A 15,107-nucleotide genomic window follows, 5' to 3' on the forward strand; every position below is an offset into this window, starting at 1 on the left:
CTGAGGTCACCTCCAGTGGGATGACGCCCAAAGGACACAGTGTTGGGAGTCTCCATTGGGATGACACCCAAAGGATACCATGTTGGGGGTCACCTTCAATAAGACGCCACCTAACCTTGTCCCCCAGGTCACCTCCAATATGATGAGACCCCAGACCAGTTTCTGAGGTTGCCTCCACTCGGATGAAACCCAACTGAGGTCTCCTCCAGGAAGATGATGCCCAAGAAGTGCCATGTTTGAGGTCACCTCCAACAAGATGACACCTGATGACGTTGAACCCACCCAACTCTTGTCTCAGTGGAGGGGTCCCCCAAATCCCACGAGGAATGGGTCCCCCCCCCCAGATCCTAGCCCATCCCCTTCCACCAACCCACGGGGCTTTTCCCACCATGCCCCTTCCCCGACTTCCTGCTGGGCCAACCTGGCCCTTGCTCCTGGTGCCGACGTGTCCCTTGGTCCTGATCCCATCAAAAATTAACCCCCAGCCTCCCCAGGCGGAGAAGGCACTGACCCAAGCAGGGCCGCCTCCGTCAGCACCTTTTGGTCCCCTTTTGACCACAAAAAAAGAATCGCTAAAATTTAACCTGACAGTGCTGGTGAAGGCCACACGTTGGCCAGGGCCAGAAGCCCCCTCTCCAGGATGCCCACCTCTTCGGGTACACCAGGTGAGGCAGGTTGGTCCCAGATTCACCCTGCCCCTCTCCAAAAGCTGCCTTTCTCCCCCAGAAAATCAATCCTGAGGGGAAGAAAAAAAAAAAAAAAGAAAAAAAAAGAAAAGGAAAAGAGAATTATTTTCTGCCAGCCCCAGATTTCTGGATTTTCCCCACCCGCCTTTGCCTTATCCCTTTGGAAAACCACCAGAAAAAGGACGTCAAACGTTAACCAAAGCCACCGTTGGCTGGGTTATATAGGAGACCATCCTGGGTTCTTGTGGAGCGTGAACGCTGCAGGAGGGAGAGAAGAGTTTCTGGGGTGAAATCTATCCCTTTTGGGGCTCTACCAGTGGGTGGGTGTGCATGGCTGGGGTGGCCATCGCAGGGCGCTCCCAGGGGCTTGCGGTGGCAGCATGGCTTTTGCCGACCTCCTGGAGCATGTGGGAGGCATGGGGCGCTTCCAGGTGGCCTCGGTCATCCTCCTGGCCGTGCCCATCCTCATGATGGCCAGCCACAATCTTCTGCAGAACTTCACGGCCGCCACCAGCGACCACCGCTGCCGGCTCCGCTGGGAGGCCAATGCCACCAGCCTCGACCCCCAGGACCTGCTGCGGGTCTCGGTCCCCCGTGGCGAGCGGTGCCGGCGCTTTGTGACGCCGCAGTGGTGGCTTCTGGAGGCCAACGGCTCAGCCCCCAATGACAGCTGGCTGGAGACGGAGCCCTGCCACGACGGCTGGACCTATGACCGCAGCGTCTTCACCAGCACCATCATCACGGAGGTAGGGTGGAGGCAGTGGTGGTGGGGGGATTTGGGGCTGGTGGCACGTTTCACCCGCTTGTGGGCATGGTTCCTACCTGGGGGGCACCGGTGAAGGGTCTGCTGCCATCATGATGTTGGCTTCTTCCAACTAGAGCACCGTCCTTGCTCAGCCCTTGGTGGAGGCACTCAATGCTGCAGAGACCTGGCGCAAGAAAGGGAGGGATAAGGGAGTTGGTTTTGACTCTCAAGAGAGGGTCAAAAAGGGGCTGGATGAACGCATGAAGGTGTCTTCCAACTATGGGGATTCTGGGAAGGGTGGCCATGTTTATTGGCACCTTCTTGGCATTTCTTTCCATTGACTGTTGTGTTCGATCCACCCTACCAGCTGCCGTGGCTATTGGCCATGGTGTTGGATTAACCCTACCAGCCACCGTGGCCAGTCCTGGGGGGCAGCAGAGAGGCGGGGGGGGGGGTCCCCCCCCGATCCCTCTCCCACCCTCACATCCTTGCCCCTTGGCAGTGGGATCTGGTGTGCAGCTCCCGGGGCTTGAGGCAGTTGGCCCAATCACTCTACATGGCTGGCGTCTTGGTGGGCGGCATCGTCTTTGGGGGCCTGTCGGACAGGTGAGGGGGGGACACCTTGTCCCGGGGGGGGGGGGGGTTAGGGGGTGGAGAGGTGGGGCAGCATCACGAGGGCCACCTCACCCCCTTCTCCTGGCCAGGTTTGGCCGCCGGTCGCTGCTCACCTGGTGCTACCTGCAGATGGGCATCATGGGGACGTGCTCCTCCTTCGCCCCCACTTTCACCGTCTACTGCCTCTTCCGCTTCCTCACGGGCATGGCCTTCTCCGGCATCGTCCTCAACAGCGTCTCGCTCTGTACGTGGTCACCACCCCGCCCCAAGGCGTCCGTCCCCAGGTTGTCCTCCCAGCCTGCTCCAAGTCACACGCGCGTGTCTCGGCAGCCCTGGAGTGGATGCCCACTCGCACGCGGGCACTTGTGGGGACCTTCATGGGTTACTGCTACACCACCGGGCAGTTCCTGCTGGCCGGCATCGCTTACGCTGTCCCTGATTGGCGGTGGCTGCAGCTCACGGTGTCGCTGCCCTTCTTCGGCTTCTTCCTCTACTCATGGTGAGGAGGAGAGGGTGAAGGGATGGAGGTACAGCCGGAGGGATGGGTAGGAGGATGTAGGGTTGCGTTGATGGGTGGCACAGGGTTGAGTGGGTGGGTGCATGGATGAGTAGATGATTGGGTGGATGACTGGTTGGCTGGGTGAATGGTTGGTTGGGTGGATGGGTGAATGAAGGGGTGGCTCGCTGGTGGAAGGGTCAGAGGGACAGAGGGGTGATCCTTGTGGGATGCGCCTGCCCTCCCTCTCCTCCCCAGGTGGTTAACAGAGTCAGCTCGCTGGATGGTCATGGTGGGGAAGTCCCAGCAGGCCTTGAAGGAGCTCCAGAAAGTGGCCAGGATAAATGGGAAGAAAGAGGAAGGGGACAAGCTGGACATAGAAGTAAGAGGTTCTGACCAGGGCATCTCTGGTGTATTTTGTAGGGTGGTGGGAGGTTGTCCACCCTGGTTTCCCCCTCTGCTCCTCCACCTTGCCCCCACAAGCAACCTCAGCTCCCCATCCCCACCCCAGAGGCCCTCTCTTCCCCTCCCAGGCCTTGAAGTCCTACATGCAGAAGGAGATGACCTCATCGAGGAGCCACCACACAGTGTTTGACCTGGTCCGGACGCCTGTTGTGCGCCGCATCTCTTGCTGCCTCTGCTTCGTGTGGTAAGACTGGAGGACGTGAGTGGATGGTTGTCCATCTGTCCTCCCATTTGTTGATCTATCTGCTCCCTTCAAACTCTATTCCCCATCCACACATCTTAGCTGGGTCCATATTGGAAAGGGAAACTGAGTCACGGCACAGGACTAAGTCAACAGAGGCCTCTTGGTGCTCACATGCTTCAGGAAGGGGCACAGATTCCCTGGCTGGATCCCATGGGCCAAGACATGGTGGGCAACCCCCGCAGCCCACCCCAAACCTCTTTGTTTGTGAGATTTGCCCACCTCACCTCTTCCCGGCCCAGGTTCTCCACCAGCTTTGCCTACTACGGGCTGGCCATGGACCTGCAAAACTTTGACTTCAACATCTACGTGATCCAGCTCATCTTTGGGGCCGTAGACTTCCCAGCCAAGCTGGTCTCCGTCATCACCATCACCTTCATAGGGCGACGCTTCACCCAGTCCCTCGCCCTCATCCTGGCTGGCTTGGCCATCTTGGCCAACATCTTGGTGCCACGAGGTGAGGGCTGGGGGCCAATTGGTGGGGGCAGGCGGGGTCTCCAGTCTCCAACACCACGCCTCCCCTACCCAACCCCACCTACTGACGTCTAAGCAAGTCCCAGGAGTCCCATCTTTGTCCCCACAGAGCTGCGGACGCTCCGGACCGCCATGGCTGTCTTCGGGAAGGGTTGCTTGGCCGCCTCCTTCAACTGCGTCTTCCTCTACACGGGTGAGCTCTACCCCACCGTGATTCGGTAAGGAGCGGGGTGCGGGTTGTAGGAGCTGCTGGGGTGGCCGTGACCACGTAGGGGTGGTCCCTCAGCACCTTTCTGCGTCCCGCAGGCAGACAGGCATGGGGTTGGCCAACACCATGGCCCGACTGGGCAGCATCACGGCGCCCTTGGTGAAGATGGTGGGTGAAGTCTTCCCCGTGCTGCCCTTCATCATCTATGGGGCAGCCCCCGTGCTGTCGGGACTGGTGGCCATCTTCCTGCCAGAGACGCGGGACATGGCCCTGCCCGAGACCGTGGAGGAGGTGGAGGACAGGTGGGATGGGAGGGATGGAGGCTGGGGAGGGACACGTGGCTGGGAGGGAGGACCGGTGGGCGGGACGATGGGAGGAGGACGGGGTGGGGTGGAGGGTGGGAAAAAAGGGGTGGTTGGACGTGATGGGCGGGGGGACAGTAGCGTGAAAACCCACCCGGCCTCCCCCCTCCTCACCTCGTCCTCCTTGGCTCCCCAGGACCCGGACCCGGACCCGGACCCGGACCAGGGCAGACGAAGCCCAGCAGCTCCCCCTCCAACCCACCCAGCCTGACCCTACACTTGGGGGCACCACAGAGCCCTGCTAACACCTCCCCTACCCACCCCAGGACCCCCCCCAATCCCCCCAAATCCCCCAACCCTTGCCACAACCCCCCAGAGGAAGGAGCTGGTGGGGTGCATCCCCCAGAAGAGCAATGGGACAGCAGTGGCCACAGCCAAGGAGGGGACACGGGCATCAGGGTGCCCCTTTCTCCATGTTGGGGGGGACCATGTCTCCCCCTCCTCCTCCTCCTCTTCATGGTTTTTTTTGTTGCTTTTTTTTTTTTTTTCTTCTGTGCCACAGTGAAAACAAATAAAAGCAAAATCATGCAAAACGCGGGCGGAACGGGTCAGCCGGTGGGAGGCTTGGGACGGAGGGGGGGTTGTTTTCCCACGGCCGCGGGGGTCCTGCCTGGCCTGGCCGTCCCGCCCCGAAGGCAAACACGGGTCCCAGCTGGGTCCCGCAGCCTCAGCATCGCATCCCTGTCCCCATCCCCTCCTCCCCTCTGGCCGGAGCCTCAAGAGAGGCTGAGGAACACAGATGGGTGCAGGAAGACCCAGCTGTCCCAAGGACCGGGGTGTCCCCAAGGACTGGAGTGTCCCCAGGGATCCAGATGTCCCAAGGACCAAAGTGTCCCCATGGACCTGGGTGTCCCAAAGGTCCTGGGTGGTCCCCAGAGCTCTGGGCGTCCCCAAGGACCCAGAGGTCCCCAAGGACCCGAGTGTCCCCAAGAATCCTTCTGTCCCCAAGAACTCATGTGTTCCCAAGAACCCAGCTGTCCCCAAGGACCAGGATGGCCCCAAAATTTTGGGTGTCCCCAAAAACCCCTCTGTCCCCAAGAACCTAGCTGTCCCAAGCACAAAGGTGTCTCCAAGAACAAGGGTGTCCCCAAAAATCCAGCTGTCACCAAGAGCCCATCTGTCCCCAAGGGACACGGTGTCCCCCAAGAACCCATCTGTCCTAAGGATCTGGGTGTCCCCAGAATCCCAGCTGTCCCCAAGGACCATGGTGTCCCCAAGAACCATGGTGTCCCCTTGCAACGAGGTGTCCCCATGACCCAGGCACTCACTTTCCCAGAACCCAAGGCACCCTCTGCTCCAGGTGCTGAGGATGTGGGCCTCCTGCCTCCCCTGTACCCTCCCTCGGACCCGTCCCCGCCAGGCCCCCCTGGCCTCCAGTCACTTCCCCACATCCCGGCCGCGCTTCGCTACCTCCCGCTGCCCTCCTGCCCCGGGGTCCAAGAGGCCCCCCCACGGATCCGGTTCAGAGACCCCAGGACTTTGCCCCAATTGCCAGGGCAAATCAACCACCATTGATGGCAAAAATAAGCCTGGGGAGGAACTGAGGGGGTCCCTCTCTGCTGGGGCTGGGGGCTTCCTTGGTGAGGAAGAGAATGGAGAGGATGGAGGTCCCCGAGGAGACAATGGGCATCCCCAGACAGGGATCGGCACGACTGGCGCCGGCGTTTCCGCCTGATGAACGGCTCTGCTGACCCATAGCAGGATGTGGCCCTGAGGAAGTCAAACGTTAACCGGGGCCGGGGTGGCTTTAAATAGAATCGGGGACAGGGACGGGGATGTGGTCATGGGCAGCCACAGGGCCAAGGGGTCGTAGCCGCTGGCGGCCGGATCTGGGAGCAGGGTTCGGTGCTGGAAGAGGTCAGGAGGGAGTTGGAGTGACAGAGAGGTGAGTGGGTCGATAGAGATCAATATGTTGATTGGGATGGAGAGACCAATGGACTCGTTGAGAGAGATGAAAGCCCACAGGACTGATGAGTAGGGAGAGAGATACCAAGAGGCTGATCCACAGGAAGATTATAGGTCAATAGAGTGAGTGATGGAAAGATTAAGATTATAAATTGATCAATAGACAGATTACATTCAACAGATTGATCAAGAGAGATCAATAGATTGACCAATAGAGAGACAAAATAGAAATTAAGGTCAATCTATTGGTCAATAGAGAGATTATAGGCCAAGAGTTTGATCAATAGAGAGATCAATAGATTGATCAATAGCTAGATTATAGCTCAAAAGATCAACCGATAGCAATATAGAGACCAATAGAGTTGTCAATAGAATGAGACTTTATAGCCCAATGCATTGATTGATTTATTATGGGTGGGTAGATCAATCGATAGAGATCTACAGAGAAGGACAGACAGAACAATAGAAGGATTAAATCTCAATTAATTGACAAATAGATCAATTATAGATCAATAAATTGATCAATAGACTAATGGGTTGATCAATGGAAACATAAATACTGATAGACTGATCAATAAAGAGGGAGATTATGGACCAATTGATGTTTGATAAATTATAGATAATAGAAATATAAAGATCAATAGCGAGAGAAAGTGAGACTGATCAACAGGGAGTCCAACAGATTGATTAATAGAGACAAGGGGAGATCAACAGGTCGATCAATGGACCTATGCAGCCCAATAGATTGACTGATCAGCAGATAGATCAATCACTTGACAGAATAAGGGGTCGATATGAGCTATGGGCAGAGGGACAGGTGGACACAGCCGCTGGAGGGACGATGGGTGGCATGGTCCGGTGCTAAAGCCATTGATTAATCAATTGATTGATTGACAGAGGGATGAAGGAAGGCCAGGGAAAGAGAATGGGAGTGGCAGAGGGCGGGAGGGACGGACAGAGGGAGGGACGGAGGGACGGACGGAGGGACAGTGGGTGGCGGATCGAGCCAGAGACCGAGGGAACAGCAGAGAGAAGGAGGAGGGCGAAACAGCAGCCAGCTATCAATCGATCAATCAATTGGGAGCCATCATTGGAGGGCCAGAGCCACTGGTAGGACAGGTGGGTGATAAAATTGATCGATTAATTGAGTGATTGATCGATAACATGGCAGGGAGGGAGGAGGAGGAGGGAGAGCAGCAAGGAGCAGAGCCGAGAGCGAGAAATAAATAGTCAGTGATCAATAGGCTGGCAGATTAGTGGGCAGATCAATTGATCAGATTGTTAGATTGATGAATTTACAGATTGATAGATCAATAGATTGATGAATTGACAGAGTGACTGATCAACAGACACCTTGATAGATCAATAGAGCTTGAGAGATAGACAATGACACCAGTTGGTTGTGGCTGACAGATTGATACACTGATAGATTGATCAATTGATATTGATTGATCAATAGAGCAACTGATAGACTGATAGATCAATTGATAGACTGATCACCAGAGAGCCTGATAGATCACCAGACTGATCAGCTGCCAGATGGACAGGTCAACTGGTAGACCAGTAGAGAGATCGATAAGCAATAGACTGATCAATAGATGGACGGATCAATAGATGGATGGATTGGTAGATCAATGGACCAATCAGCAGATGATCCTCCCTTGGTCTCTCCCCCTGATCTTCTCAACCACCCCTCGGTCCATCCCTCTGCCTGTCCCGTGTCCCTCCATTGGGCTTTCCGTTGGGCTGTCCCTTGGCACACCTTTCTGTCCGTCCCTTGGCCCACCCTTCTGTCCACCCCTTGGCCCATTTTGGTCCTCTGCTGTCCTTCAGCCCTTTGGACCTTCATCCTCACCACCCCTCCACCTTCTCCTGGTCCTGTCTTCAACCTGTCCCTCGCCCCTTCCTCCAAACCATCTCTTGGATATTCCTTGGCCCATCCTTAGCACCATCTATGATGTGACCATCCACACCACCCACTGGTGTCCCTCCTCCATCCCTTGGTCCAGCCTTCAATCCAGCCTTCACCCCTTCCTCCAAACCACCCTTCGGATGGCCTCCTCTATCCCTCATCCTGTCCTTCACCCCTTCCTCCGTGCAACCCCTTGCCTGTTCCTCAGATGTTCTTCATCCTTCCTCCAACCCTTTCGCCTCCTCCCACCCCCAGCCGGTCCAGGGACGCCCCCCAGCTCCATCCCTCATCCCGCCATGACCTTCGTGGAGCTGCTGGCCCACCTGGGCGGGATGGGACGCTTCCAGGTGACCTACGTGGCCGCGCTGGCCCTGCCTCTGCTCATGCTGGCCAGCCACAACCTTCTGCAGAACTTCACTGCCGGCGTCCCCGAGCACCACTGCCGGCCCCGGCAAGTGGCCAACGACAGCGTTGGGGACGTCCCCCTCTTTGTCACAATCCCCTCCGATGACCACCACCGCCCCCAGCGCTGCCGCCGGTATGTGGAGCCCCAGTGGCACCTCTTGGAGGCCAACGGCACGGCCAATGGCACAGCCAACGGGGCGGCCACCGAGCCGTGCCATGATGGGTGGACCTATCGTGACGGCGTCTTCGCCCACACCATCATCACCGAGGTGAGGGGCGGACGGTGGCCAATGGGGGGTGGGGGGGGGTCACAGATGTCCTTTGACCCCTTCCCTGTGTCCTTCCCCCCCCGGTGGCAGTGGGACCTGGTGTGCGAGTCCAAGAGGCTGCGGCAGGTGGCCCAGTCCATCTACATGGCCGGGATCCTCCTGGGCTCCGGCCTCTTCGGGGTCCTCTCTGACAAGTATGTGGCTGGCCTGCTGCTGCACTGGGAGGAACTGGGAGGAATTGGGAGTGGGGAGGGTGGACGGGCATGCACAGGGACAGCCTTCCTTCCTTCTGTCCCCCAGTGTCCCCCTGTTTCTCATCCCAGTATCCCGTGTCCATATTCCCTATTCCAGTCTTCCCAGTGCCCTAAGTCCCTGTCCCAGTGCTTCCAGTACCCCATGTCCCCATCCCAGTGACCCTTGTCTCCATCCCAGTGCCCCACGTCCCCATCCCAGTATCCCCAGTGCCCTTTGTCCCCATCCCAAAGCACCATAATCCCAGTGCCCAGTGTCCCATATCAGCATCCCAGCCTCCTGTACGCCCCATCCCAGTGCTCCCAGTTCCCCCAGCGCCATGTCCCAGCAGATTCGGTCGCCGGGCGCTGCTCACCTGGTGCTACCTGCAGCTGGGGGTGGCGGGGGCCAGCACTGCGGCCGCCCCCACGTTCGTCATCTACTGCCTCTGCCGCTTCCTGGGGGGCCTGGCCATGGCCGGCGTGTCCCTCAACTCCGCTTCTCTCTGTGAGCTGGGGACCCTGGTGTGGGTTGGGTCCTGCCACCCATGGGAGGGAGCCTGGTGTGGGTTGGGCCCCACCACCATTGACCCATGGGAGGGACCCTGGTATCTGGGTTTGGTCCCACCACTGTTGACCCATGGGAGAGACCTTGGTGTCCACTTCCAACCCTACTACCATTGACCCTTGGGATGGATTCTAGTGTCCAGGTTGGGTCCCACCACCACTGACCCCTGGGCAGGACCTTGGTGTTCAGTTCCAGCCCTACTACCATTGACCATTGGAAGGACCCTGGCGTCTGCATTGGGTTCCACCACCACTGACCCACGGAGGGCCCCACAAACCCAGCTCCAAGCCCATCACCCATGGGACAGACCTTGGTGTCCGCTTCCAACCCTACTACCATTGACCCTTGGGATGGATTCTGGTGTCTGGGTTGGGTCCCACCACCACTGACCAATGGGAGGGACCTTGTTGGTCGGGTTGGGTCCCACCACCATTGACCCATGGGACAGACCTTGGTGTCCGCTTCCAACCCCACCACCATTGACCCGTGGGAGGGCTCCTGGTGCCTGGGTTCGGTCCCACCACCGCTGACCAATGGGAGGGACCCGCGCGCCCAGATGCTGACAGTGACCCCCAGGCATGGAGTGGATCCCGACGGAGGCACGTGCTGTGGTGGGCACCATCAATGGCTACTGCTACACCCTGGGCCAGTTCGTGCTGGCGGGCGCAGCCTTCGGCCTCCCCCACTGGCGCTGGCTCCAGCTCGTCGTCTCCCTCCCCTTCTTCTTCTTCTTCCTCTACTCCTGGTACGGGGGCGCGGAGGGGAGGCTGGGAGGAGGTGTTGGGGCACGATGTGGGGGTCCCCGTCTCACCCCTCGCCCCCCCCCCCCTCCTTCCCAGGCTGTTCGTGGAGTCAGCCCGCTGGCAGGTGATTTCGGGGCGACCCGACCTGGCCCTGAAGGGGCTCCGCAAAGTCGCCCGCGTCAACGGGAGGAAGGAGGAGGGCGATAAGCTCAGCGAGGAGGTGATGTCCCCCCCAAACCTTCCAGATCCCGTTAAATGCCTCCCAGATCCACCCAGGCTCCCCTCATTCTCCCCTAGAGCCCCCATTTCCCCTCTACCCACCCTAAACCCATTCCCAGACCCCCTCTATCCCTTCTAAATACCACTGCCTCCCCCACACACACACTTAGATCTCCCTTAGTTGCCCCCTGATCACCTGGATCCCTCCAGATCTCTTGGATCCCCCCAGATCTCCTGGATTCCACCCAGGTCCCCTGCTTCCCTCCTAGATCTCTTCAGATTGCCTGCCTGGATTCCTCCTCCCCGATGCCTTGTGTCCCTCCTAGATCCCCCCAGATCCCTTCTAGATCTCTCTGATGCCCCTCTAGATCCTCCTGGATCCCCCCCAGCTCCTTTCTCTGCCCACTACATCTCATGAGATAGCCCAGACCTCCCCTAGACCCCTTGTATCCCCCAATACATCCCCCCTAGATCCCTTGTATCCCTCCGGATCCCTCCTGATCCCTTGATCCCTCTCCCACAGGCGCTGCGGGCGCTGGTGCGCCGGGAGCCCCCAATGCCGGGGGGGGCCCTGGCTGCCCTGGTCCGTACCCCCGGGATGAGGACGGTCTCTTGCGGCGTCTCCTTCGTCTGGTAAGTGCGGTCACCTCAGGCCCCAAAAACACCTTTTGGGATAAAAAAACATCCTTTGGGGCTCAAAAAACCACCTTTGGGGGGGGTCAAAACCCATTCTTCTGGGTTCAAAACCCAACCTTTAAGGCTCCAAAACCACTTTTGGGACTCCATGCCCACTCTTCGGTGCTCAAAACCCAATCTTTAGGGCTCAGCACCTGAACTTTGGGGCTCAAAACTCAACTTTTGGGACTCCAAACCCAACTTTTGGGGGCCTAAAACACCTTTTTGGGGACAGAAGCCACCTTTTAGACCTTAAAACCCAACTTGGGGTTTAAAACCCACCATTTTTGGAAGCCAAAAGCCACCTTTTGGCGCTCAAAACCCAATTTGACTGTCTAAACCATGTCTTTTTGTCGATATAACGCCTTTTTGGGGGAACGATACCCAACTTTTGAGGCCAAAGCCACCTTTGAAGGCCAAAGCCTGCCTTCTGGGCACTTGGACATGCTTGGTGGGTTTTGAGTTGAAACATTGGGTTTTTGGGCAGGTTCTCTACCAGCTTCGCTTACTATGGGCTGGCCATGGACCTGCAGGGCTTCGGGGTGGACATCTACCTGAGCCAGCTGGTTTTTGGGGCCGTGGACATCCCAGCCAAGCTGGCCTCCGTCCTGGCCATCAGTGGTGCTGGGCGTCGGGTGGCCCAGGGTGCCTCCTTGGGGCTCGCGGGGGTCTGCATCCTCGCCAACATCATCGTTCCGATGGGTGGGCGCCGGGACGGACGGACGGACGGACAAGGGGAGGGATGGAGAGACGGATGGAGGGCGAGGGGGTGGAGGGTGAGGGGGTGGAGGGCGAGGGGGTGGAGGGCGGTGGGATGGAGGGCGGTGGGATGGAGGGCGAGGGGAGGGAGGGTGAGGGGATGGAGGGTGAGGAGGTGGAGGGCGAGGGGAGGGAAGGGGAGGGGAGGAAAAGGGAGGGGATAAAGGGCAAGGTGGTGGAGGGTGAGGGGAGGGAGGGCGGTGGAATGGAGAGATGGAAGATGGAGGAAGAATGGTTAGAGGGGTGGAGAGGAAAGTTGGAGGGACAGAGGCTGGAGAGAGAGATGGAGGCCAGGGACTGAAGGGGCTGGAGATAGAGGTGGGAAGCCCCAGCTGGGGGCCTGGGGGCGGTGACCCCCCCCCCCCCGTGGCTGTCCCCAGAGCTGCAGACGCTGCGCATGGCCTTTGCGGTGGTCGGCAAGGGCGCCTTGGCCGCCTCCTTCAACTGCGCCTACATCTTCTCTGGGGAGCTCTTCCCGACCGTCATCAGGTGGGCAGCAGCCCCCCGCGGGGCTGCCTCAGCACCCAGCTGCTAAGACCCCCACCCACCCACCCACCCCACCCATCCCTGCGTCCATCTGTCCGTCCTGCGTCCCAGCGCAGCCATCCATCGGTCAACGAATCCATCCGAACTTCTCTCTGTCCACCATCAAACCCTCCGTCTGTCCATCCGTCTGTCTATCCAACCACCTCTCCATCCACCCCTCAACACATCCATCCACCCATCCAACCAGCATCAAACCCTCTGTCCATCCGTCTGTCCATCCAACAACCTCTCCACCCATGTGTCTGTCTGTCTGTCCATCCAACAACCTCTCCACCCATCCCTCAACCCATTCATCCACCCGTCTGTCCATCCAACCACCTCTCCATCCATCCATCCATCCATCCATCCATCCATCCATCCATCCATCCATCCATCCATCCATCCATCCATCTATCCACCCGACCATCCAACCACCTCTCAACCCGTCCATCTGTCCGTCCAACCACCATCAAACCCTCCATCCGTCCGCCCATCCGTCCACCCAACCACCTCTCCACCCATCTGTCCATCCGTCTGTCCGTCCAACCACCTCTCCACCATCCCTCCACCCATCCGTCTATCTGTCATCAAACCCTCCGTCCGTCCATCCGTCTGTCCATCCAAGCACCTCTCCACTCATCCTTCAACCCATCCAGCTGTCCGTCCATCCATCCAACCATCATCGAGCCCTTCATCTATCCATCCAACCGTCCCCCAACCACCTCTCCATCCGTCTGTCCATCCAACCACCTCTCCGCCCATCCCTCAACCCATCCATCCGTCTGTCCGTTCCTCAACCCGTCCGTCCACCCACCACCAAACCCTCCGTCCGTCCATCCGTCCGTCCGTCCGTCCGTCCGCCCGCCCACCCTCTCCCTCCTCCCGGCGCAGGCAGACGGGGATGGGCCTGGGGGGCACCATGGCCCGCGTGGGGGGCATGGTGGCCCCCCTGGTGCGCATGGCGGCCGACGTCACCCCGGTGCTGCCCCTCGTCATCTACGGGGCCGCCCCCGTCGTCTCGGCCATCGCCACCTGCTTCCTGCCCGAGACCCGCAACATGCCCCTGCCCGAGACCATCGAGGACGTCGAGAGACGGTGAGGGGTCCCCTCTGAGTCCCCATCCCCCTTGGGGTCCCTTCGGGGTCCCTGTCCCCCCTGGGGTCCCCCCCGGGGTCCCCATCCCCGTCCCCCTCCCCAGTTTGTCCCCGGTTCCTTTGCGGTAGATGGGAAGGGGGGAAACGGGCGTTTTGGGGTGAGATTGCCTTCTTGGGAGGTTTTGGGGTGAGAAGGGCTGGATTTGGGGTGGGAAGAGTGGAAGGTTTTGGGGTGAGGACTGAAGGGTTTGGGGGTGGGAAATATGGAAGGTTTTGGGGTGAGAAGGGCTGGATTTGGGGAGGGAAAAGAGGAAGGTTTTGGGGTGAAGATTGAAGGGTTTGGGGGAGGGAAGGGTGGAAGGTTTTGGGGTGAGGACTGAAGACTTTGGGAGTGGGAAAGGTGAAAGGTTTTAGGGTGAAGATTGAAGGTATTGGGGGTAGGACGAAGATTTTGGGGTGGGAAACACTAAGGTTTTTGGGCTGAGATCAGGTGGTTTTAGGGTGGGAAGGAGAGCAAGTTTTGGGGTGAGAATGGAAGGTCTTGGGGTGGGAAGGTTTTGGGTTGAGGACCAAAGATTTGGGGGTTGGAAGGACTGAAGCTTTTAGGGCCAGGACTGAAGGTTTTGGGGTGGGGAGGATTGGGGAGGATTTTGGGGCGAAAACTGAGGGTTTTGGGGATTCACTCCTGACCCCCCTGTCCCCCCACCCCACAGCGGGGGCCACCTGAAGGACGAGGACGTCACCATCCCCCTGGGCGCCACCGTGACCAAGGACGGCGCCTGAGGGACGAGGACGGGCACCGGGGAGGGGGCACAGGACCCCCCCCGCGGCCCCACGGCCCCCCCTTTACCCAAATCCTATTTATTTCACCCCAATAAAGCCACGCTGATGGTCACCGAGCGCTGGCCTTTGCCCCAATTCGGGCGATTTCAGCCGCGGCCCCCCCTTAATCCCCCTCCCCGCTGGGGGATTAAGGCTCCTGTCGGGGCTGGCGGGCGCAAAAAAAAACACCTAAACACAGCGGTTTGGTCCCAAAAAAAAGAAAGCAGCACAACCGCAGTAGCAGCCCTCAGAGAAGCCACATCAACGCACCTAAATTGGGCATTTTGCACCCGAAAACCAGGGCAGCACAACCCGTCTATCATCCCTCAGAGAAGCCAAGCAGCAGAATTGGGTTTATCCGCCCCAAAAATAGGGGCAGCACAACCCCAAAGTCAGACCTCAGAAAAGCCACACGCAGGCACCTAAATGGGATTTATTCACCCCAAAAATTAGGGCAACACAACCCCAGTACCAGCCCTCAGAAAATCCACATCCAAGCACCTAAATAGGACTTTTTCACCCCGAACCCACCCCGTGGACCTTCAATCCCTCCCACCACAGCCCCCCCACCCCACCAGGGCCCTGAAATCCCCCATTTTTGCCCCAAAACACCCACAATTCCACGTGGTTTTTTTTTTTCCATTTTTATTACGAAAACGAGCAGTTTTGGTGTCATTTTTTTTTATCCG

General features: G+C 58.6%; 1 protein-coding gene across 1 annotated transcript; it reads left to right on the plus strand.

Annotated features, from left to right (window-relative positions):
* The first annotated feature begins 917 nt into the window (after positions 1-917).
* LOC136786321 (uncharacterized) lies at positions 918-14,496 on the plus strand. The gene is made up of 20 exons (XM_066989178.1): positions 918-1,432; positions 1,934-2,037; positions 2,136-2,290; positions 2,377-2,545; positions 2,801-2,924; positions 3,076-3,191; positions 3,491-3,705; positions 3,832-3,940; positions 4,029-4,232; positions 7,156-7,316; positions 8,365-8,783; positions 8,874-8,977; positions 9,367-9,521; positions 10,158-10,326; positions 10,421-10,544; positions 11,067-11,176; positions 11,706-11,920; positions 12,358-12,466; positions 13,394-13,597; positions 14,310-14,496. Exons 1-20 carry the CDS (start codon positions 1,067-1,069, stop codon positions 14,377-14,379), a joined length of 3,402 nt encoding a protein of 1,133 aa, XP_066845279.1. The 5' UTR covers positions 918-1,066; the 3' UTR covers positions 14,380-14,496.
* Positions 14,497-15,107: the final 611 nt, after the last annotated feature.

This window comes from Anser cygnoides, unplaced genomic scaffold (assembly GCF_040182565.1).
Source record: "Anser cygnoides isolate HZ-2024a breed goose unplaced genomic scaffold, Taihu_goose_T2T_genome scaffold_43_1, whole genome shotgun sequence".
NCBI lineage: Eukaryota > Metazoa > Chordata > Aves > Anseriformes > Anatidae > Anser > Anser cygnoides.